Source organism: Cucurbita pepo, chromosome 17, assembly GCF_057944985.1.
Source record: "Cucurbita pepo subsp. pepo isolate OVF chromosome 17, ASM5794498v1, whole genome shotgun sequence".
NCBI lineage: Eukaryota > Viridiplantae > Streptophyta > Magnoliopsida > Cucurbitales > Cucurbitaceae > Cucurbita > Cucurbita pepo.
Window position 1 is genome coordinate 11,142,697 of NC_141814.1, and position 23,494 is coordinate 11,166,190.

The 23,494-nt window shown below is 35.5% G+C and overlaps 3 protein-coding genes and 1 long non-coding RNA gene across 7 annotated transcripts; 3 read left to right on the plus strand and 1 right to left on the minus strand.

The window, feature by feature from the left end:
• Nucleotides 1–1,488: 1,488 nt before the first annotated feature.
• LOC111778369 (protein OBERON 4) lies at nt 1,489–6,929 on the plus strand. Of its 2 annotated transcripts, XM_087119005.1 has the most exons (3): nt 1,489–2,760; nt 2,797–4,896; nt 6,128–6,929. In XM_087119005.1, exons 1-3 carry the CDS (start codon nt 1,827–1,829, stop codon nt 6,688–6,690), a joined length of 3,597 nt encoding a protein of 1,198 aa, XP_086975131.1. In that variant the 5' UTR covers nt 1,489–1,826; the 3' UTR covers nt 6,691–6,929. The 2 variants fall into 2 exon arrangements, with proteins under 2 accessions (XP_086975131.1, XP_023513920.1); XM_023658152.2 differs by having other exon boundaries at nt 1,490–4,896.
• A 1,753-nt stretch (nt 6,930–8,682) lies between these two features.
• LOC111779163 (cytochrome b5 domain-containing protein RLF) lies at nt 8,683–12,475 on the minus strand. 3 transcript variants are annotated; one of them, XM_023659238.2, is made up of 6 exons: nt 12,318–12,475; nt 11,181–11,277; nt 10,640–11,024; nt 9,620–9,754; nt 9,195–9,245; nt 8,683–9,024 (listed from the first exon to the last, which is right to left on the minus strand). In XM_023659238.2, the coding sequence occupies exons 2-6, from the start codon at nt 11,220–11,222 to the stop codon at nt 8,948–8,950; spliced, it is 690 nt and encodes a 229-aa protein (XP_023515006.1). In that variant the 5' UTR covers nt 11,223–11,277; nt 12,318–12,475; the 3' UTR covers nt 8,683–8,947. The 3 variants fall into 3 exon arrangements, with proteins under 3 accessions (XP_023515006.1, XP_023515005.1, XP_086975132.1); XM_023659237.2 differs by having other exon boundaries at nt 11,181–11,280; nt 12,318–12,474; XM_087119006.1 differs by lacking the exon at nt 12,318–12,475 and adding an exon at nt 12,232–12,249 and having other exon boundaries at nt 11,181–11,280.
• Nucleotides 12,476–17,523: 5,048 nt separating this feature from the next.
• LOC111779197 (LOW protein: PPR containing protein) lies at nt 17,524–20,580 on the plus strand. The gene is made up of 2 exons (XM_023659292.2): nt 17,524–17,905; nt 19,239–20,580. The coding sequence occupies exons 1-2, from the start codon at nt 17,570–17,572 to the stop codon at nt 20,340–20,342; spliced, it is 1,440 nt and encodes a 479-aa protein (XP_023515060.1). The 5' UTR covers nt 17,524–17,569; the 3' UTR covers nt 20,343–20,580.
• A 371-nt stretch (nt 20,581–20,951) lies between these two features.
• LOC111778946 (uncharacterized) lies at nt 20,952–22,083 on the plus strand. The gene is made up of 3 exons (XR_002812616.2): nt 20,952–21,061; nt 21,207–21,321; nt 21,706–22,083. It is a non-coding gene; the product is annotated as an uncharacterized LOC111778946 (long non-coding RNA).
• The last annotated feature ends 1,411 nt before the right edge of the window (nt 22,084–23,494 follow it).

Sequence of the window (23,494 nt, forward strand, 5' to 3'; positions counted from 1 at the left end):
GTTTGCATGCATGTACATGCATAACATGTTGAGTGTACTCCACTCTTCCTCCACGAATGTCCTCCTCACCCAACGCCAGCCCAACATGCATGACGTTCTCCTCAATCCTTCTTCGTCTGTCTTTCTCGTCCAAAAGATTGAGCTACTAAGCCAACAAACTCGAACTTTTGAATTGGTCCAAAAGATTATCTTAACCTAACTCGATTCACGTACACCCTTAAATTAACTTTTTTTTTTTACTTGATGTAGGTTTCTTAATTAACTTTTTTTTTTTTACTTGATGTAGGTTTCTTTTTCTTTTCTGAAATGGAGAGAGAAAAGAGAGAAAATTACTCAATTGTTTTAAGTTATATAGTTAATATAAATATTTTAATTCAATCAAATAATTTAAATTATTTTTTTCCAATAAACAAAACCTATATAACAGCCAAAAACATTTAACTCTAATATTAATTATACTACCTATCCAAATACATGCATTTATTATCTTTAATAATTCAAAATTTTTAATTAATTAATTATATATATATATATAGTTAAAATAGGGCATTGACCTTTTGGAAATAGGCCAAGCCATTCAAAAATAAAAGAGAGAATTTGGTAATCCTTTTTCCCATAATAAATTCGTCTGACATTTGACTGTAGGTCTCACCTTTACCCTACACGTGGCATATTGTGACCGACGGCATCCAACGGCTGAAATTGGAAGTCAATAATTTCGAATTGAAAATTAAAAAAAAAAAAAAAAAAAAAAAGCCATTATTTTTTAATGTCAGAGTCAGAAAGCAGCGACGTGACAACATTCAAGAAAGCGTCAAACCGTCAAACCCAATACTGACAACCTTTCTTCTGACGTCTGATTTGCCACGTGGACGGCTCTGATTCCGTCTTCTCTTTCCTCTCCCGATCTCAGCTGGCAAATCACAAAACATGACAATTAAACGTAAAATAATAAATGGTAGGCTGTTTTTATTAGTTAAAATATTAATATTACTTAATTTAATTTAATTATTTTGTTAATAAACTAATTTAAAATTACACTTTTCTCCTAATTAGTTATAATTTTTTTAAATTATTCCTCTAAAATTTTGAGAAATTGATATATTTTTTTAATTTTTTTCTTCTAAATTCATGTAAATTTATTTTAAAAAGTATATTAAAGCATTTAAAAATAATACAAATATCATCCGAAAAATATTACCAACGTGCGAGAACCAAAACATCTTCTAATTCATGAATAAATTTATTTTTAAACACGTGTCGAGAATAATGGCACTTAGGAGGACATAATCGTAAATAGAGATGTTCATTTAACACGAAATTAAATTAATTCTTATATTTATAAAACTAAAATTCACTCTAAAATTTTAATATAACAAAAATAAATAAATATAAAAACTGCAAAATTTGAGCACTTTGCGTAACAAACTCTGTCTCTCTTGCTTTTATACTGCGTTGACTACTTGGACTGAGCTTGTAAACCCGATGATGAATTCTCCTTTTTCCTGAATTCCCATTTTGTCCCTTCTCAAATCCCCCTTCCTCGCCGTCGCCGGTCAATCTCCCCCACCCGCAGCCGCCTTCCATTTCTCCTTCCTTTTCCGGTGACCGATTCTATGATTCTATTTTCCTTCTCTTCATCGTCTCTCTTTTCTTATACCGCCGCTTGTGTTTCAAAGCTAGGGTTCTTTGAAGCCCTAGCTCTCGGGGTATTTTCGTGAATTTCGATATGGGTTATCGGCGGAGGTTTAGAATTTTGTAGCCCGATATCCTTTTTCCAGTTTGTTGTTGCTGTTTGTTTGATTTCGTAGTTCGTTTATTTCGTGATGAAGAGGTTGAAGTCTTGCGACGATCTTGATTCGTACGTCGAGAAAAATCCAGGTAAGGATCCTGTGTTGAGTCGGACCTCGTCTTCTCATCGAGTGTTTTACCATAAATCCGAGGCTATTCGGAAGAATCTGTCATCTTCGTCTGGTAGATATTATCGGGATCGATCGGTGGATGAGGATCGGGAAGGGTCGAGGCTGGCGCGTAAGCGATCAGATCATGATTTTGAGGGGGTTGATCGGCGAAAAGGGTTTGATCGATTTCGAGAAAGCGGAGAGAGTAGGGGTTATGCCAGTAGTACTGGAGGTGGCGGTGGAGGGGATCGTATTGGTCTTCATAGGTCAGAAAGCTACTCTGGGTCGCGCAGGGTGTGCCCTAAAGGATTTCGATCGGAGCGGGACAGGTCAAGGAGAGAAGGCAGTGTATCTTCATGGCGGCGATTTGGAAGTTGGAATAAAGATGTTGATGAGGGAACAAGGAGCAGAGGTGGTGGTGTTGGAGGATTGGACGAGAGAGGGAGTGGGAGGAATTCTCCCAAGGGATTGAGAGATGTGAAATCGCCATCTCTGTCGAAAGATTCAAGTAGTGAGCAATCGAAACTAAGAACCTCTCCTAGCTTGGCTTCAAGGGGTGTGAGAGCCCAAGAATCTAAGTCCAAGTCACCGACAAGGTCGAAGGATTCAGAGAGCGAGCAGTCAAAGAGTATTGAGGTGAAAAAGGGGGAGGACTTGCAGGTCGATAGTGGGAATAACAGTGAAATGGAGGAAGGAGAATTAGAACCTGACCCTGAGGTTGAAACTGCACTTGCATCTGAACCTGAACCAAATCTTGAACCCGAACCAGACCCCAAATCTGAAACTGGATGTGAAGCTGAATCGTTTCCTAAGAGTGAAGATAAATTGGTAGAAGAAAAACATTTGAAGTCTGATAATGGTCAGAGGGAGGTTGAAAGTGAGAATCTAGACCAAGTTCAGAAAGGTAGTGTTGTAGTAGAGGCTGAGTTGTTGGATAAGAGCATGGATGTGGCTAAAGAGAGAGAAGCTTGCAGTGATGACGCTGGTTTATCAGAAAGTCGGGATGTATCGATTGATTTGGAGAATTCTACCAAGGATGAACGTGATGTTGTGGCTGACGAAGGCAACAAATTGGGAGACAGTTCGGTTGGTGAAAGAGAACAAGGTAATGGGATGGATGACAAGAACTCGTTAGAATCTTCAGTTCAGTTGGATGAAGAGTGCAAGGAAAGCAAGGGCATCGATCAAGAAGTGAAGACCAGGAACTTTGATGTATCAGATAAAGAGGTAGAAAAAGAAATGTCAGATGGAGAGACAACAAAAGCTACCAACGCACTGACTCAAAATTTTAGAGATAAAGGCAAAAGCGTGGCTGTTAGTCCTTCAACCTCCCATGCAGCATATTCTGCAGAAGATGGAGCTTGGACAGATAGAGAACATGGAGCTGCTGAAATTTGTAGGGACAATGATATGGAAGGGCCAAGTACTAGGGGGTTTGAGTTGTTTACAAGATCTCCCGTGAGGAAACAAGAGAAAGTGGATGAATCTGGTGATAGTAAGCGAAGGGACGAAAAGCTTATGCTCGAGCCTCTTGATCTTTCTCTTAGCCTACCAAATGTTTTGTTACCTATTGGTGCCACTGGCGATTCGATTCCAGCGCCGAGTTCCCCTAGTCGTGGGAGAAGTGTACAGTCCCTAAGCAACACTTTTTGCACTAATTCAGATGGGTTCGCCCCATCAATGTCATTCTCAGGGTCTCACTCTTTCTTTCACAACCCAAGCTGTTCTTTGAATCAGAACTCAATGGACAACTTTGAACAATCCGTTGGAAGTCGCCCGATATTTCAGGGCATTGATCAGGCTTCTCAAGGAGCTTGGGTGGGACAGTCACAGAACGAGACTAAGTCGAAGGAACTTCCCTTATATCAAAGAATTTTGATGAATGGCAATGGCTGCCTTCAACCCATTCTGGGTCCTCATTCATGTGAGGAAGAAAGCTCAAAAAATGTGAGTGGGCTGGATAGGCAATTAAGCTTTCATAAACAGTTGATGGGAAATTCTAAGCCCAATGATGATGTTAAATCGCCTGCACTGAGAATAGGATCTCACGATGGTGGATTAACTAATAATTTGGAGAAGAGGAGGATTGTGCTAGAGACTAGCAGTGGTAGTTTATATAGAACTAGTAGTTTGAAGGAACAGGAAAAGCTTCCGACAGGAGGTGCAGATTTTACAGACACATTAGTGGCCAGACTAATTACTGAACCTGTGAATGAAATGTCCAAGAAATTTACTGAGATGTCAGATCAGTTCAGAGCATTTCTGAAAGCAAGTATCTTCGGGATCATGTCCAATGCCGAAAAACGTGGTCAATTATGTGCAATTCAGAAAGCACTGCAAAACAGATCGGACATAACTATCGATATGCTACTTAAATGCCATCGAGTACAGCTGGAAATCTTGGTTGGCCTAAAAACTGGTCTACCAGATTTCCTTAAGGAAGTAAGTTCCGTTGGATCGACCGACTTAGCTGAGATATTTCTAAACTTAAGATGCCGAAATATGTCATGCAGGAATCTTTTGCCTGTGGATGAGTGTGATTGTAAAGTTTGTGGTCCAAAAAATGGATTTTGCAGTGCTTGTATGTGTCTTGTTTGTTCAAAATTTGATATGGCGTCTAATACATGTAGTTGGGTTGGGTGTGATGTTTGTCTTCACTGGTGCCATGTGGATTGTGCCTTGCGCGAATCTTATATTAGAAACGGTCCGAGTGCTACGGGAGACCGAGGAGCAACTGAAATGCAGTTTCATTGTGTTGCCTGTGATCACCCTTCAGAGATGTTTGGGTTTGTGAAAGAGGTTTTTCAAAATTTTGCAAAAGATTGGGCGGCTGAACCTCTCTCTAGGGAACTTGAATATGTTAGAAGAATTTTTTGTGCTAGCAAGGACGTGAGAGGGAAACAACTTCATGAACTTGCTGGCCGTATGCTGGCAAGATTGGCCAATAAGTCAAATCTTCCAGAGGTGTACGCTCATATTATGACTTTCATTTCTGGTAAGCTAAGTTTACGCTTTACATGTTATGGCTTCTTTTATTGCCTTGCAATTGAAAATGATATAGTCTTATTCTGTAGAATTCTTGGTTGGTTGGTTGGTAGCATCAGAATTTATCATTCCTTTATTTTGTTTGCCAAAGATGGTCTCTTAGCTAATGTGACACCTGGGTAAATGAGGGATACATGAATGAACCGAGACCACATCCGAATTAGAGCGATCTTGAAGATAAGATAACTAAAAAGGCTTTAAAGAATTGAAAGTCATTACCTATACCAACAAGGTGTACCTTTCTTTACAATGGCTCAATTGTAGGAACTTCATAGTTAAGCGTGCTTTGTTTGGAGCAATTATATGTTGGGTGATCTCCTAAATTTTTTCCTAGGATGCATGTGAATGAGGACAAAGTATGCTGAAATGACCCATGTTGGTATGTGGGAATAGTCTTCACTCTTAGAAGCGAGGAGTAAGTAATGTGAGCATGTCTAGCCAAATCTGGATTTCCAATCCTAGGTATGGGTTGTTATACATAAATGGTATCAATGTGGCACCTTTTCTAGTAAGATGGGGTTTGGGGACGAACCAGGAAGGAAGCTAGTGGGCATGTGACCCGAATAAATGATGGGTGCATGAATAAATCGGGACCCCATTCCTAGAGAGCAATCTTGAAGATAAGATGACTAAGAAAGACTTGAAAAATTGAAAGTCACTACCTACACCAACAAGGTGCATCTTCCTTGTTGGTGACTCAATCATAAGAACTGTATAATTAAACTTGTTTTGCTTTAAGCAATTCTATGTTGGGTGACATGAGAATTTTTCTAGGATGCATGGATGCATGTGAGTGAAGATAAAGCATGTTGGAAGGACTCGTATTGGTCTACAGAGATAGTTTCCACTCTTAAAAGCGAGGAGTAAGTAATGTGACCATGTCACGAGAGATGTAGGGGAATGTTGGGGCCATTAGGTGCCGAATCCGGATTCCAAATCCGGACTAGATTTGACTACTATATGACTTTTGTGCATCCAACGTTTTTTCTTGTTTTCTTTTTTAGCAGCCTGGCTGTTGGTTTTCATTGTGAAACAGCTCTTTTTCAGGAATGTCTTGTGATAGTTGACAAGTTCATTTAGCTATGACTTGTTGAGATTTGAATTAGAGTGTCTAGTAGTGCTGTTGGTGTGAATGGGAATGTTGTTGCTAATTTCTACCTTTTTGTGATATGTGGCTACAGATGCTGCTGATTCTTCCAAGCTCGGCAAGACACCGCTACCGTCCGGGAAGGATCCATCAAAAAGCAACAACGGAGTTTCAGGGTCATGTCTGGAAGCGCCATGGTTGAAATCCGTATATCCCGAAAAAGTTCCCCAAATGGAAAGAGCAGCCATTACTCTTCCTAGTTTGAATTTCGAACGGAGCGACAAACGGGTAATGGAGCCAGAATTGCAGATAAATTCTCACAGGGAGCCTCTGTTTGATGAATTGGACAGTATTGTTAGAATAAAACATGCAGAGGCCAAAATGTTTCAAGCTCGAGCTGACGATGCTAGAAGAGAAGCAGAAGGTTTAAAGCGCATTGCTATTGCAAAAAACAAAAAAATAGATGAAGAATACACAAGTAGAATTGCCAAGTTGCGTTTGACTGAAGCCGAGGACGTGCGTAAGCAGAAAATCGGGGAACTCCAGGCTTTAGAAAGAGCTCATCGAGAATACTCGAGCTTGAAGGTAAGGATGGAAGCAGATATTAAAGATCTTCTTTTGAAAATGGAAGCTACAAAGCGGAACATTCCAGGGTGATCTCCTTCTGGTCTCGGTCGTTCGAACTCGAAGCAAGCAAGCCAAATTTATAGGTTTATATATCTTCAATCTGGCGTATTAGTTCTTTTAGGTTTTACCTTCTAAGTTTTTGCCCCTCCCTCTATTTTGGACTGCTAACTTAAGTCTGTACAGCGACTTCAACAGCATTTGTTCATGTATAAACAGTTCCATCTATGAAAGAAATCCGAGAAAATTTTCAATCGGGTTTTCATCCAAAATTTATCTCAAAGCATTGTGTTCTTGGTTGGGCTGTCTGTTCTAAGCTGAAGATGAACTTTTGGACTACCACCTCTTATCAGGTTGAAAACTTCTTATATTTCTCACAAACACTTTGAAGCAGATGTGCATGAAGTCTCTTGTAACAGGTACCCGAGCACCCGGCCCGAAGCGTCAACATTTTGCTGCAACGTCGTCTTCCGACAATGAGGATCAAGAGGTCTGAAATTTTATTGTATTGTTATTGTCACTTTACGTCCAAATTGTTAGCTCAGTGCTTTATATATTATCAGTGTTTTCATTAGGAAGGCTGTGGGGTTATAACCACTTCTTCATTGGTGAGTTGTAGAAATTTGGTGATAACTTGTCCATGCCGACGACTATAAGCACAGGAAAAGAAACAGCACGCACACATATGCATTAGTTGCGTAGACTTCCCGATCATGCAGTGGCTTCAATTATTGTAACAGAACCATTTTATCTTCATAAAAAGAAGAGAAGCCTGTTTTGGTCAAAGAAAACCAACTTCAATTATCTTTCCTTTTTCGTCGTTTCGAATAATATATTTACCCCGAATGGATATGGATTGTGACAAGCAATGACTATGAATATGATAGAAATTGCTATAAATATTATTGGAGAAGAAAGTGCAATTGAAGTTCATTTGATCTTACAACCTTTGAAAGTTCATCGTGCAACTGAAAGTCTTCGAAGCATTTCCTTTCAACATCAAAGGCGAATATGGTGAACATGAGTTGAAGGGTTAGTTTGGAATGAAATTTCAAGTGCTTAAAAATGTTTTTTTAACCCCTAAAATTTCGTTTTTAAAATGTATGAAGAGTTATTCGAGATAAATCTGTAGTGATAATAGGTGTTTGTGGCAAGTGTTTGGGTACTTTCGAAAAAGGAAATGGTTGGAGGTGTGAAGAAAGTTGGCTAGGAAATCTTGTAGCAATGTGAAGGCAAATTGCTAATGTAAAAGGCTTAGTGCTGTTTAGAACTCACTGCTTTTTGAATCAACAAGAAAAGAACTCGTATGTCTGAAGTTTAGTGAGATAAATTGTAATAATAATAGACAAAAGGAGTCATGGAACAAACTCCTTACATAAACATTGGAATGATTGGAAATTAAAAATTAAAAAGTGTTCAAAACAAAGTAGTTGGTGCTGAGAAGAGTGTGGTTGTGGTTCGTATACACAATGTTATAGATAAAATTAGATCAAGAGGACACTCCAAATTACAAGGGAAATCAGAGGTGAAACTAGCAGGAAAACGTCCAATATAGTACGAATTTGGGTCAACACGAAAGGATCGAGCCATGAGACAATGGAGAAGAAGAGAAGAATTTGGGCTAAAAACCCTAATCATATATATAATACATCTTTGGTAACTTCAAAACTAAGACGAAGCCTATCTTTCATGGGATCCATTAAGGGCTAATTGACAACATCAAACTAAGATGAAGTCGATCTTTCATGGCACTATTAATGGCTAATTGACAACTTATGAGATCTATACCACAACTGGAGGCTCAAGTTTTTTTCCAAAATCAAACATTGTGTCGCCCCTTTTATCTTCAACCAATATGGTTGGAAATAACTCAAAAGGTTGAGAAAAAGACTCAAGATCTCATAGTGTATAGTGTTTACCAATCCAGAATATCAAAGTCTAATGAACTTCAAGATCAAGATAACCAAATATTTTAGACTAAAGTTGGTCCTGGTGCACAACAGAATCTTGGATAGTCACAATATATAGATATAAACATTGTCCGTCAAGATTTTTATTTGGTTTGTGCCCTGCAATATCCAGAAAATACCTAACTTTCTATGCTTAAGAATAGGTAATATATCTTAGAAGTTAATTCAAAATCAAATTCAAGTGTGCATACTATCGTTGCTCGGAACCTTCGAACCTTCAAGTAAGTTCGTTCCCAACACATTCTGATACCAAATCTTTGACTACTTGTGCAATGCAACACACCATCTAGACATGGTCAAGGCTACATGCCATAAAACTGTCAATGACTATTATCCAAAGTGCCAACCAAACACTTCTCCAACAAAAATTCAGCATTCACCCATGCATGGTATTTATCTGAAGGTTGTTTAAGGACAACTTTTTGACACCAATTCAGGGTTCATTCAATAAGCCAATTGAAATTGCATGGAAAATGAACTAGGTGTAGGTGGCAACAGTAAAATTCCATAGAGGAAGAAGTGATACTTTTCAACCAAAAAAAAAACTAAACCAAATTCCAAGGATACTGAATAAAGATGTACAATCTTTTCCCACTGCTTTCATGAGTATATCAGCACCTGATAAAGAAGTTTGTCAAGAGGTCAAATACTTCAAGTCTACCCAAAAGAAAATGGCTATGATGTAATCTAATGCGTCTCAGCATCAGTTAAAACATGCATTGCAAGAATCTCAACCCAAATAATAACTAGAAGTTATGCATGAGAGTAGACCAGTAACATATAAGTAGGACTAGAAGCTAGTATTTATGAGTAACTTAGGTCATGAATAAAGGAGAATAATCATCCTTCACAGAAGACACCATAACATGCATTACAAATCTAGTCATGCTACTTTACCAACTCTAGGGTCCTCAGAGACACACTGACTACAACCAGATGGATAACAAATTCACTGAAAAAATTAAATATAGAAAAATTGTGGATGCCCATACCTCCAGGGTGAAACTTCATGTAAGGAGATAAGTTGTACACACGACCTTTCAGAACAGTCCACATCGAGCCCTCGGTCTGATGTTCTTTAACTTCGCTCATAGGGATAAGCCTTTTATTTGACTGGCCTTTCAATCCTAATTCACAATTATAAAACAAATGTTGAAAATCAGTTGCATTAATTTCTCGGGATAAGAATTTATAACATTAAATTACCAGTAATGTTGAAAACAATAAAATTGTCCTATTTTGCAACACAAATAATAACTATCATATTAATATTGTTACAAACACAAACGGAAATGACAAGTGGATCCTCCGTGAAGTTCATAATTTGGATACTATAGATCTTTAGAAGCTTTTCTGAACCCTGAACATGCCAAGAAGCAACTAGTTGCAAACGATTTGTATCCTCTAATAGCCCAAACAAGCATCAACATATGTGCCAAGGTCATAAGATTAAGGTTTAAGAAAACACTTTCAGTCCCGTGAACTTTAGTTTCTACTAGTCAGCCTTTGTACCGCCAATTTCCTAGAAATTGAATCCTATGTTAAAATTTGTTAGGATTTAATGGGATTTGTAATATATATAGATGGATAGACTCACTAGAAACTAAGTGTGTCTATAAACTAAAAGACTAAGTGATTACATAAACTTAATTTTGATAGAATTTTTTACTATAGGGATTAAATTGTACCAAATTTGAAAGTACAAGAACTAAATCGTTACATACTAAAGTTCAATGGTTAAACTATTACCAATTTGAAAATGCAGTTACAAATTAAAATTTAGGGATAAAAATAGTTACCTTCATAAAAGTTCAAGGACCAAAAGTATCTTTTAACCAAATTAAGATACAAAAGTGTCTTTTGTAATAAGAAGAATGAAACAGTTGCTACATAGGCAAGGCCCTTTCACAAGATACCATTTCAACATTATACGGAATAAGGTGTCTTAATCATGTCATGGATGATTTAGATTTTTAGATCAAATTCTAAGAGTTTCATAACACCACAAGTACCTGCAAGATCAGGATGGGTTCGAGTAAGCTTAAGCCAATCCATTTGGCTATACCCCCTTTCAAAAGGAACCTTTGTTCGAGTTGCAGGCCTACGCCCAGCAGTCCCTTGTTTTCCTGAAACCTTCGCAACTTTCTCAGCATCTTTTGGCACCTTTTCTGTTGACTGTGTGCTTGATTGTTTTGAAGACGACATATCAGTAACATTGAAATGCAAGGAACCCACTGTTGCCTGCTTTCTGGAAGTGATATCATTTGACAAATTATCATCCCAAATGACATTCGTCCTACTGACGGCGCCATTTGTCAATTCATCCCTCAATGTAATATCACCTATGTCATATGCAAGATCCTTTGCCTCTTTATCATCTTTTTCAGGTAAACCCACCTACTAATATATTCATATAACAGTAACAGTAATATAACTTAGGTTGGATGTCAAACATTATGACAACTGTAGAAGGCGAATTGATAGAAAAAAAGGAAACATGTCATTGAATTGAAAACTTATAACCTAATTTTATAGCATAAAAATTATACTTGCCTGACAAAATGTGAAGTCATTGTCAGAATCCATCTCAGTCATTTAGTCTCAAATCTTAAGCAACCTTTCTCATCCAACAACACAACTCGAAATTGTTCTGCTGCATTCCAATACCAGAAGTCAATAGATTTCAGATAGATTTGACATTAATTTCAAATAAAGTGAAATACAGTTTATTTAACTAGTCTGAGTGAACTTATTTTACTTTCAACCAATTAGAAATACAAAGGAGGGGGGATAAAAAGAAATATATATATATAGATTTACCATATTATCTGGCAACAAAAAAGGCGATGATGAAATAAGCAATTAAAACCTGAAACCAATGGTTTTTTGTCCTGAATAATCCGTAACTCCACTCCATGAAAAGAAAGGGACCATGCTTAAACTTCTAAATCAGCACATTAAGACTCATTGTATAACTTCAGTAATTAATCTTGCCCTTTGAAGGATACATATATTAATATCATCTTGTGAAAGAAAATCTGAGAAAAGTAAACAAATTAATTAATCTATGGAGATTCTCGATAGTCGTCCCTCCAGCAACCAAATCGATACCTCAAATTTATCATAGGAATGAAGGGGGTAATGCGTTTTGATTCGAGAACCACGCCAATTTACCACCTAACCACAACTAAAATGAACAGAAATGTTGCTAAACTCGCACAGCGGATGATTCAAAGCGTGTTTCTGACTCCAATTTCGTCGAATAGTCCGTTTCTATCGTTTAATAGTACAAAACAGAAGAAAATCGTAATCCGAGATCCAAAATCGGAAGGAAAGGGGGAAAATGAAAAAAAAAAAAAAAAAAAATCGAATCACGACATGACAAGAGAACTAATAAGCTCCATACTAGTTTAGATTCAGACTAAAGCACAGAAGAGGAGAGTTGGAGGAATTCAGAACGAAGGAAAAACATAGCAGAGAGACAAAAGACATCAAAGTTCACACTACCTGGATCGTTTAAAAAAACAGAATCGGAACTGAAGGAAATGGACGTAAATGAAGAATCGACAGAAGAAATCTCAAGAAACTAGAGAAGAATATTAACTTATTCATGCATTTGTATGAAATCGTAATTCAAGCCAGAAAATAGTGGTCAGAAACTTAGAGAATCCTCACGAATCGAAAACCTACTGAATCGGAAAAGACCGTCAATACGCCGGCTGCCCGTTGACGACGAAGCTTTTCAACGGAATTCGATACCCAATGTCGTCGAGAAAAAGCGACGGAGAAATTAAAGAAGAATATGGTTTATTGCGTACAAAATCGGTGGCGGGTGATTGGCCAACTTGAGCCGACGGTGACGCGGTTGCTGACCATGGTTAAGTTAACCATGGTCTAAATACATTTTTGGGACTAAAACAAAAAGAGAAAAAAAAAATAAATAAATAAATATATATATATATATATATATATATATATATATATATATATAATTTTTTTTTTCTTTTAATCCATCCCTCAAAATATTTCACTTTTTAGTCTAAATCTAAATTAGTTTTCAAAGTTTAATAAAATAAAAAAAGAAAAAAAATCTAAATTCTAAATTAATAGAAATTATTTTTTAAACAATTTAAATTTAAAATTGTGTAATATTTTATACTCTAAAAAAATACCCTTTACAATGAAAAGTGGGCATAGAACATCTAGAAGACGGAAATTCCATTCCTACGTCACACAATTCAAGGAAAATTAAGTTTTTGATTTATTCAAAATTATTTAGTCAAATGTTTTTTAAATTTAAAAATTTATTAGACACAAAATTCAATCCAAACCAGTGCAATTTAAAATTTAATCTTACAAATATGTGCGCGGAATTTTACTAACTTTAATTTATAATTTATAATTATTACAAAATACAAATTGAGCTTAGCGAGAGAGGCTGTGCTTCGACCACTAGCAGGATTCGACAAAGACGCTGGGCTTCAATGATGTGATGGATGTTGAATGATGAAAATCTCATATCAATTAATTTAGAAAATAATTATGGATTTATAAACAAATAATACTCATGGGTATGAAGCCTTTTGGGGAAGCCCAATCAAAGCCATGAGAGTTTAGGGAAGCCCAAAGCAAAGCCACGAGAGCTTATGCTCAAAGTGGACAATATCATACCATTGTGGAGAGTCGTGTTTGTCTAACATGGTATTAGAGTCATACCCTAAACTTACTCGTGCCATTAGATTGGTAAATCCTCAAATGTCGAACAAAGGACTCTAGAAAGGAGGTGTTGGATGATGATCATGGGTTTATAAACAAAAAATACTCTCAAAGTAGACAATATCATACCATTGTGGAGAGTCGTGTTTCCAAAGCAAAGTTAAGATCAAAGTGGACAATATCATACCATATGGAGAGTTGTGTTCCTCTAACGAAGATGACACTCAAACTTATCTTCTTTAATTAATTCCTTACCTTATATGCCAAGTAATCACATAAAACTATAGGTAGGGAATTGGAAATTTCAAAATTAGAATGGCGAAAATGAAATAAAGACAGAGAACGAGGATGAGAATGGTAAGTAAACTTTTCTTGGAGGTCACGGGTGGAAACAGAAATCCATAAATGTCAGATTAAATTACTATAATTAGGAGCTTTTAATGCAAGTCTAATTTGTTTCAGATTCTTTTCTCTTCTTTTTCACATTATCAAACGAGACGAAAAAAATTCTCACAATTTTCTCGCGTACTTTCCTGGTAGAGAATGAAGAAAAAAAAGCTCAAGAACATGAACTCATAACCAGAAATCGGTATATTTGTAAAGCATCAGTTTCAATAATGATCATTGTTAAAACAATCAGGATACGATCGGTCCGCATCTCTTAACGAATAAAATATCATCATCAAAACAAAAAGGGAAAATCAAATCGAAAACTACTTTTCGATTTTTTTTTTTTCATGATTTGAGAGAAATCTCAAGAACATTCCAGAACTTCTCTATTTCAATCGCAATCAGACAGAGTAAAGAATAAACTCATTACTCTCAACGCGGCCGCCGACAACGGCGGCCTCGGCACCACAACGAATAACCTGATGAGACGACACATCGCCGCCGAGAACGGCGGCCGCGACCGCGGCCTCGGCATCACAACGAACGATCTGATTAGACGACACATCACCGCTGCGAGCGCCGTCCCCGAGGCGAAGCTCCTCCTGGTTGTCAGAATGATGGCCATCATCGGAGTTAGCCGGCGGATGGTAGTACATCCGGCCAGTTTGAGGGCAATGCGAATGAAATCTGGCAACAATCCTGACGCTAGCGTCAAGAACATCGATGAACTTCCCCATGGAGACGTCGAAGGAATCGAAATCTCTGCAACGATCGCAATAGGAATCGAAACAGAGAAGCGGATCTCTCTGTGCGAGAGATAGAGGAGATGATTGAAAAATTAGAAGACGTCCCAGGGGAAGGCCATAAAAATGGAGGAGAGATAAAAGCTATGGTTAGAGGTGGAAGAACAACGGTGATTAATTCGTATTTATAGGCCCAGCTGGCTTCCTTCTCCGTTTCGCTGCAATTGGGTTTTCGTTTGGTTTGGAACGCGTGCCCTCGTGTTCTTTTCTTAGGCGATCAATAAATAAATATTTCTTTAATTATAAATTTTTTCTCTACTAAATATTAATTTAAATATTTAAAATCATATATTTTCTAAAAATCATATAAACCAAATTTATAATTTAATCTTTTTCATAAAAAATATTCAAATGTTTATTAAAATAATTAAAATAATATTTTTAAATTTTATCCGTTAAATTTCAACATTCATATTTTTTTTATGTGATTTATAGAACCATTTAATTTTGATTTTTAAAAATTATCCAATTTTATTGGTTGAGATTAGAAATATTTATTTAAATTATTAAGGTATTTGGTAATATTAATTCCTTTTTAAAAATTAAAAAAATTGCAAGAATAATTAATGTATTTCAATACTCTCATAAATCCTAAATATTTAAATAACTTTGACTTTTGACCATTTTTCTGTTGACTTTTTTTTATTTTTTATTTTTTATTTATAAAAAGGCATCTTGTCCGACCAAAATAGTTGAATACACAAGAAAAGAGGTTAAAAATGTGTTTTTTTTTTAATATATATTGGAAATGAGAATAAAATTATTTATATTTTTCTTATTAAAAAAATATAAATTATTAATATTTTAATAAATATACCCTACTTTCCAAAACAATTACAATATTATAGTAATGGATAAAAGGAAAATAACTGTTTGCCAAAGCTGGCTATTTATTTTTTTATTTATTTCCGGATAAACATTGAAGGAAATAATTTAAAATTTAAAAAAAAAATCAAAATCAATTTATACGGTAAACAATATTCGAATCGAATTAAGGATAAATAGGAAATATATATTAAAAAAACAAGAATACAATAACATTAAATATATCTTATTTATTGGAAATACATTTAATTTTAGGAGTAAATTAATAATTTAAAAAAGTAATAATACATTTATTCTTCTATCGCCGACCAAATATATAATTGAAAAAAATGGTTGAAAATAACATTTTTTTATTTAAGAGTATTTATTCTATTTTAAGAACCCATTAAATATATATTATTTATTGGAAATAATGAAAATAAAGTAAGGTCAGAGGGGTTGTATGTAAAAGCCTTATTTATGTAAGTGGGCCACGTACGAAGCGCGTGTATCTCAACTACGCGGGAAAAAATCGCCGCGTTATTGGCATCGAATAATTCGGAATAAATATATTCTAATTTATGGGGTTGGTGGTGGTGTTGTGCGGCGGCATAATAACGCAACGGTGAATTCCCGATTATACCCTCCCTGTTTGTACGGACATATTCGATAAAACAAAATTTTTTAAATATATATATATATACATATATATATATATATGAGAGATTTAAAAATTGAATTTTAATTTAAATAATTGTTAAAAAGTGCAAAACGAAGTAATAAGCTGAATATAAACTATTATTAATTGTTTTTTTTTTTGACGTGTGCTTTTCTTTTATAAAATTTATATAATTATTGTTTATGATACCATATAATTTCTAATATATATTATAGTTAAAATAAATAAATGAGTGTATATCATACTAGATTATTAAAGTTTTTATTATCTTTTAAATATAATAATATGAATTAAGAAATTTGCAATATAATATTTTTTATACTTACCAGCTCAATTGATGTTACTGACCCTTTGTATGTATCTAAAGGATCGATTACAAGGAAGCAAAGTTAAGAAGATTCAAAAGGCCGATACATTGTATATCAAAACAATAAAATAATAGAGTGACTGACATTGAAAGGAGATTAGAAAACTTGAACTACCAATTAAGATAATTTATGTATGTCTTATTTTCTTTGATTTATGTTTACTGGCTTTTATCGGTAGTTGTAGTTTGTAGTTGGTAGATGAACTCCATTATGTTTGGGTTGTTTTTTTGGCCTATTTAAAAGACATATAATATTCATGCTTGAGGATCATGTTTTACAAACAAAACTTTCGTGTTTTTTTGATACATTTTTTCTGTTATTTTTTTTCAAATCTTGCTATATAGGTTTCGTGTTTAAACCGGTTCATTGAATTAGTTTTGATCAAGCAAATTTTGGAGTGAGTCATCTTGGAATCTAAAAATGATCATTATAGATTTCAAGTTCGATTTAAGAATCATTCATCTCCTAACCAACTCTTGGTTGGAATGAATTCGTTAAGTTATTTTTCTTTGTGAACCTTAGCAAGATTCTAGAATGACCTCTAGCTCTACAAAATCCAATATTGTTGGCTCTCATCACTTTCTATTTTAATCCTTTAAAAAAATATTTAAATATAAAATATAATTTTCTTAGAAGGCTTATAATTATTTAAATTTAATTTAGTGGATATTATTTATAGAAATATTGGAATCTCAAATAAGTTTTATTGTTTAAAATATTTGATCAATAATATAATCTAAATGAATTTTTTTATTATTTTTTATTTATTGAATATTTTAAATCATATAATCTAGTTAATTCACTCGAGTTTCATATCATAGATCAATAATATAATTTTTTTTTGCTCGAATTAAACAAGAATTGTCCTCAGATAATTTTTTCAAATTTATTATTATTTAAAATAAAATTTTAATGTATAATTTTTTATTTTTCAATATAAATTATTAATCCTCATAAATCATTGTTTATTCACAAAATTGTTTCATTTATAATAAATAAAAAAATATAAAATTAATATAAGTCTAAATTATAATTACAAAATTTGATCTTTATAAAAAAAAATAGTCATTAATTTTTTTTTATTATTATTTCGATTAATAAATTAATAGGTGAAATAATTTATAATTAAAAAAAAAAAACAACAACAACAAAAATCTTTCCACTCTCAAGTCTCACCCGCCAATGGAGCCTCACCTTCACCTTAGCAACGCCCCAATCTTCGGCTGGTTATCCTTTCCCCCAACCTCCACAGTCGCTTCAATGGCTTCCATAAACCCCACTCCTTTCTTCATCTCCTCTTCCCGCTCACGGAAACTTAACCGGACTTCCGACCAGTCCTCCGACGGCCTACAGAGAGATCCCAAGAAGGGCCTGTCTCGGATTCTGAGGAAAGATGCTGCTATTAGAGCTATTGAGAGAAAAGCCAATTCCAAAAAGTACAATAACCTTTGGCCGAGAGCTGTTCTCGAGGCTCTCGATGAGGCTATTCAGGAGAATCTTTGGGAAACCACTCTTAAGGTTTTTCGATCTTTTTCTTTAATCCTTTTTTCTGTTTCTTCGTTTTCAATGCTTGGAACTGATTGGAACTGATTGGAATTGATTGCTATGTAGTTAAGAATACTCTTTCTGTCTTTGTTGGATTTATAAGTGAAGAATGTTGAATCACGGCTCTTAACGAAAGCTCTAAATCGATGAGTCAGGATAAATTTAATCTTTAATTGCTTTCACACTCTTACGTATTCTTCATAGTGTATAAAATCATCAATCAACTCAGAAGTAAGTTCAATGAATTACAGTAAACTTAATCTTTTATTACGAGCTGATAACTTGAATATGAATGAAGTATGAATTCTACATGAATTGCGGCTAAAATGAACTAATTCTACTCTGTCATTGAGGAGAGATCACTCATCCAACTCCAATTCCATGCCTGAATGGTTACTTTTTTGTGAAATTCTTAGTGTTCTCAATATCCTTCCAGAAGTCTTCAGCTCTGGAAGTTATGTAAATCTTAGGAAATGAAAGACTAAATGGAGAATCCTCCCAAACTGTAGAGGCTATACCTTTCTTCAGAAAAGCTCTAGTTTTAGCAATCTCAACCCATTGGCCGAAACTTCTTCTTGTTGAGGATTATTGAAAAGAGTAGTCCCGCGTTGGCTAATTAAGAGGAAAATCATGGGTTTATAAGTAAGGAATACATCTTTATTGGTATGAAGTCTTTTGGGGAAACCAAAAGCAAAGCCATTAGAGCTAATGCCAAAAAGCAAAGTCATTAGCTTATGCTCAAAGTAGACAATATCATACTACTGTGGAGAGCCCGTGATTCCTAACACTTCTACCTGAAATTTCTCTCATGATGGAATCAGGCTATCACTATTTGAGATGATATGTCACCGTACGGTGGTGTTCTCCTGAAGAAAAAACCTCTATAGCTGTTTTGGTAAGAGAGGGGCATTTCAGTTTCTGATACCTCCCACTCCCAGCCTGCCCAAAGAGCCATGTTTGCTTTGTTTCTGCTTTCAGAACCCTTGCATCCCGTCTTGTTAGTGATCGTTTAAACCCATTTGAAATATTTCTTGAGAAGGAGCTTCTGAAGAACTTCTTATTCAAGGGGTTATTACAAGAGCTTTCAAGGTAGCAGCTAACCAAACAACCGAGAATCCATCCAAAGAAGGCTCATATAGGTTTGAGAAATTTCTTTCCTTCATTTTTTTTAATTCAATTGAGAAAACAAAGAATTGATACAGCATTTCCATGATGAAAATGAAAAAGCTCATTACTAATGAACTGATTTTACCGTCGTATTTCAACAATAAGAGTTATGACCAAATAATTTTGTATATCTTTTCAGATTTTTGGCCTACTTCGCCAGCAACATTGGTATGAACCAAGATGCAAAACATACACAAAATTGTTGATGATGCTGGGTAAGTGCAGGCAACCTGAGCAAGCAAGCTTGCTGTTTCAGATTATGTTGTCTGAGGGGTTGAAACCTTCTATTGATGTTTACACTGCTCTTGTTAGTGCTTATGGTCGAAGTGGCCTCCTTCACAAGGCCATTGAAACAGTTGATGAAATGAAATCCATTTCTGACTGCAAGCCAGATGTACATACATATTCAATTCTCATTGATTGTTGCACAAGATACCGTCGTCTTGACCTTCTGAAGGACATACTTGCTGACATGTCATATCTGGGGATTACATGTAATACAGTCACTTACAATACTATCATTAATGGATTTGGAAAGGCTAAAATGTTTGAGCAAATGGAAAGCTTGTTATTGGAAATGATTGAAACTGGTAGCTGCCTTCCAGATTTGATTACATTCAATTCTTTTATCAGAGCTTATGGAAATAGTGAGCAGATTGAGAAGATGGAGAAGTGGTATAATGAATTTCAGCTGATGGGAATTGAGCCAGATGATTGGACATACAATACTATGATCAGCTCGTACGGGAAAGCTAGAATGTATGACAAGATGGTGTCGGTTTTGAATTTCATGGAAAAACGCTTTTTCTCTCCAACAATTGTTACTATGAATACAATCATTGATGTGTTTGGAAGAGCTGGAAATGTTAAGAGGATGGAAGAATACTTCAGAAAAATGAAACATCAGGGAATGAAGCCTAACTCTGTAACTTACTGTTCTCTTGTTAATGCATATGGTAAAGCTGGTAATATTGAGAAAGTTGATTCAATTTTGAGGCAAATTGAAAATTCTGATGTGGTACTGGATACCCCTCTTTTTAACTGCCTTATCAATGTGTATGGCCAGGCTGGTGATGTGAGAAAGATGGGAGAGTTATTCTTGGAAATGAAAGAGAATAAATGTGTTCCTGATAGCATTACATTTGCTACAATGGTTCATGCCTTAAAGACTCATGGCATGACTGAGGCTGCTCAAAGATTGGAAAATAAGTTGATTGTCGGTAGAGACGACAAGATAAATTAGTGCTTATTTATGATTTTTGGAAACGCCACGTTCAACATAGCTCAACGGTTAAGGCATTACTACTAATCTCAAGAGGTTGTAGGTTTGAATCTTCCTACTCCACATGTGATGTAGATTCATAAGATTATGTTGGCATGTCACTCAGTTCTCTTGTCGTATATATGCTTCTTTGGAAACGCCACGTTCTGCCTACACCAGAAAATCTCTTGCTTTTTTAGTGCCTTTTCCTTGCAGCTGATTTTATGTTGTTCTCATGTACCAAAACTTTATTATCCTCTTACATCCCTTTTATATCCTATTGGTTTGATGCAAAGAGGTGGGCTCTAATAGAATCTGGCTCGACAAGAAAACTGGAACATTTCAAGCTTACCGCTCGCAAATATTGTCTTCTTTGGGCTTTTTCTTTCAGGCTTATTCCCAAGATTTTTAAAACACGTCTGCTAGGGAGATGTTTCCACATCGGTTGGAGAGGAGAACGAAGCATAAAGGTGCAGAAACCTCTCCCTAGCAGATGCGTTTTAAAAACCTTGAGGGGAAGCCTGATAGGGAAAGCCCAAAAAGAACAATATTTGCTAGCGGTGAGCTTGGGATGTTACAAAAACAGTGCCTAACACTTCCCTAGTGCGGAAGATCCACAATTCTGCCACCGGGGGCATGGTTATGTTTTTTCAATGGATCTCTACCTTCATTAGAGCAGGCCATGCTTCTCAAGTCTTCAGGTAGACTTTATTAATTTGTCACACTACGAATTCAAACTGAAGATTTCCTTACTTGTTTCTTTTGTTATTGCTTGCTTCTTTTATGGAAAATGATTTGTTCTATTGGATGACACTTTTATAACTCCAAAGTTTTGTGCTTATTCAGGCTCAAGGTAGATTGCATATCGTTCAAAAGTTGTGTCTCGTGACGTGGCATTGAATATCTTTCACTACAAGGAAAGTTTCTTGATGGTCTCGAGTCTAAATGATCGTGTTGACGTGTAAGCGCACCCTTTTCCGTTCTCTATCTAATTGACTGCAAAGAACTTCTCAAAATAGTGTAAATAGCATAATCCCAGCAGTCACCATTCATTCAAATTGCTTTCATGAGAATGCAGAATGCTATTGGTTTAAGGATAGACTTAGGAACATACTTAGCTCAGTAGATTAGATGCCTTACTATTTCAAAAGTCGAGGGTTCAATTATCACCCGCGCAGTGGTTGATTTTAAAAGTCGATCTCAGTTAGACCAACTCGACTCATAACCAAATCTAAATTCAACAAATTTTCAGTTCAATTTCCATTAGCAACATGGTATATACATCTACTTTTTCGTTTCCTCACGATTGCATTGCTAATTCCTATTATATTATTGTATTTGACAGGAAAACTGTGTTCTTGACCATTGACCCCACCCCCCACAAGCTTTATCTGATTATCGCAAATGATTTGGCGCTCGAGGAGGAGCTCTACCTCCCTAGCATATGGCTTACAATTTCTAGAATTGGACTACAGCTCAACTCTAGATGCTCCTATACTGTTCTACCGTGGCCCATCACCCTATGCATAATCCTCTGGTATCTTTAACTCTATGACTGTTACTTTTATACTGTGCCCCATTACCCTATTGCATAATCTTCTGGTATTTTCACTAGCGATCCAAGTTGTGCCATTCTAAAACGTGTATGAACACAACTTTTTTGTCAGAAATACTCGCACTCTTTATTAACACCAATTAAGAAGAGATTACATGACACTCTGTACACTTCTGCTTTGATTGTATTTATTGAGATGAAAACATTTATAGGGTGGAGAAGTATTTACAGAGAGTAGGCAATTTATTCCTAAAATACATAGACAATTGGCTCATACAATTATTAGGTTTGACCCTATTGAACTAGTGATGATATTTTAACATAGACACCCTTGTGACTACATTCATACTTTATAGCCGCATATAGAAGATTTAGTGGTCTAGATTCTAAGGAAAATCTAGCATTTATTAGTCTTCTCCCAGATGAGAGAATCAAGAATAGACTAATGGGTCTGTGGAAGATAAGATTGATCCTTTCATTTGAGAAAATTTTGAATGAGTCTCGATTTCCTTAAGCTACGAATAGTTTTGTTTTAGAGTTATCCACTTAATCCTACAATCGAAGAAGAAATTAGACCGTCAATATGAACATAAGTATAACTTAACTCGTTAAAGCATTACGTGTATCCAAAAACTAAGATACTTGAAAAGCAGTGAGAAAACGAATAGGCTGCTAGTGGAGGGATGACAAATGTAAGCTCCTCCAAAGCTCAAACAGTGCCTTAAAAGAAGTTGGATAAAGCTAACCCATCAATCTGTTTTCAAAGCAAAAAGCAAAGAATTGGAAGGCATCATTGTTTGAAGGAATTTTGTGGGTTAAGACACCAATGGTTTTTCATCCCCCAATAATTTTGGATTTGGGTCAATGAATGCTAAGGACTTGTTTGGATTTGACAAAAACCCACAAAACCATATATTCTCATTCCTTTTTCTCGCATATCGTTGCTTCATTATCAACAACTCGGGTTTGAAAAAAAAAGGTCATTTTCAAACCTGTAAATCGATGTAGTGCTTGCCACGTGAACTCTAATGCATAATTTAGGTGGAAGAAATTTGGTGTATCAGGAATTTTAGAAATTCCGCAAGTGATTACATTTTTCAAGTCGAAGAAGAATATTTTCATGATCCGATTTCTTTATGAATTAGGTCAAAAGAGGATTGATTGGACTGGACTAGTGTGTGCCTTAGGCCGACCAAGGAACTTGTGCTTTTGCCCAAGGTTTCTTTTACTCTCCTATTTGATTACCCGATTTCCTTCATTTATTTCGTGTCGCGCTTTTTGCCTTATTTAGTCATTGATTTTGCTAGTTCTGTTTTTATGGTTCAGTTTCACCTACAACAAAATGGTAAGTTTAGTCTCTAATTTTTAACTTTATGTCGAACAGTTCAATCAAACATCGTGAAGAGTTCCATCTACACATGAAATCTTTCTTATTCGAATACTTTGTTAAACGAGCTTAAGATTTCAAATTCGATGAACATGTGAATGAACCGAATCTTTCTCCAATCTCTTCCAGCTTTTTCCAAATTGATGAGAACAAACAGAAACACAAACACCTGTGTGTTTAAAAATCATGAAA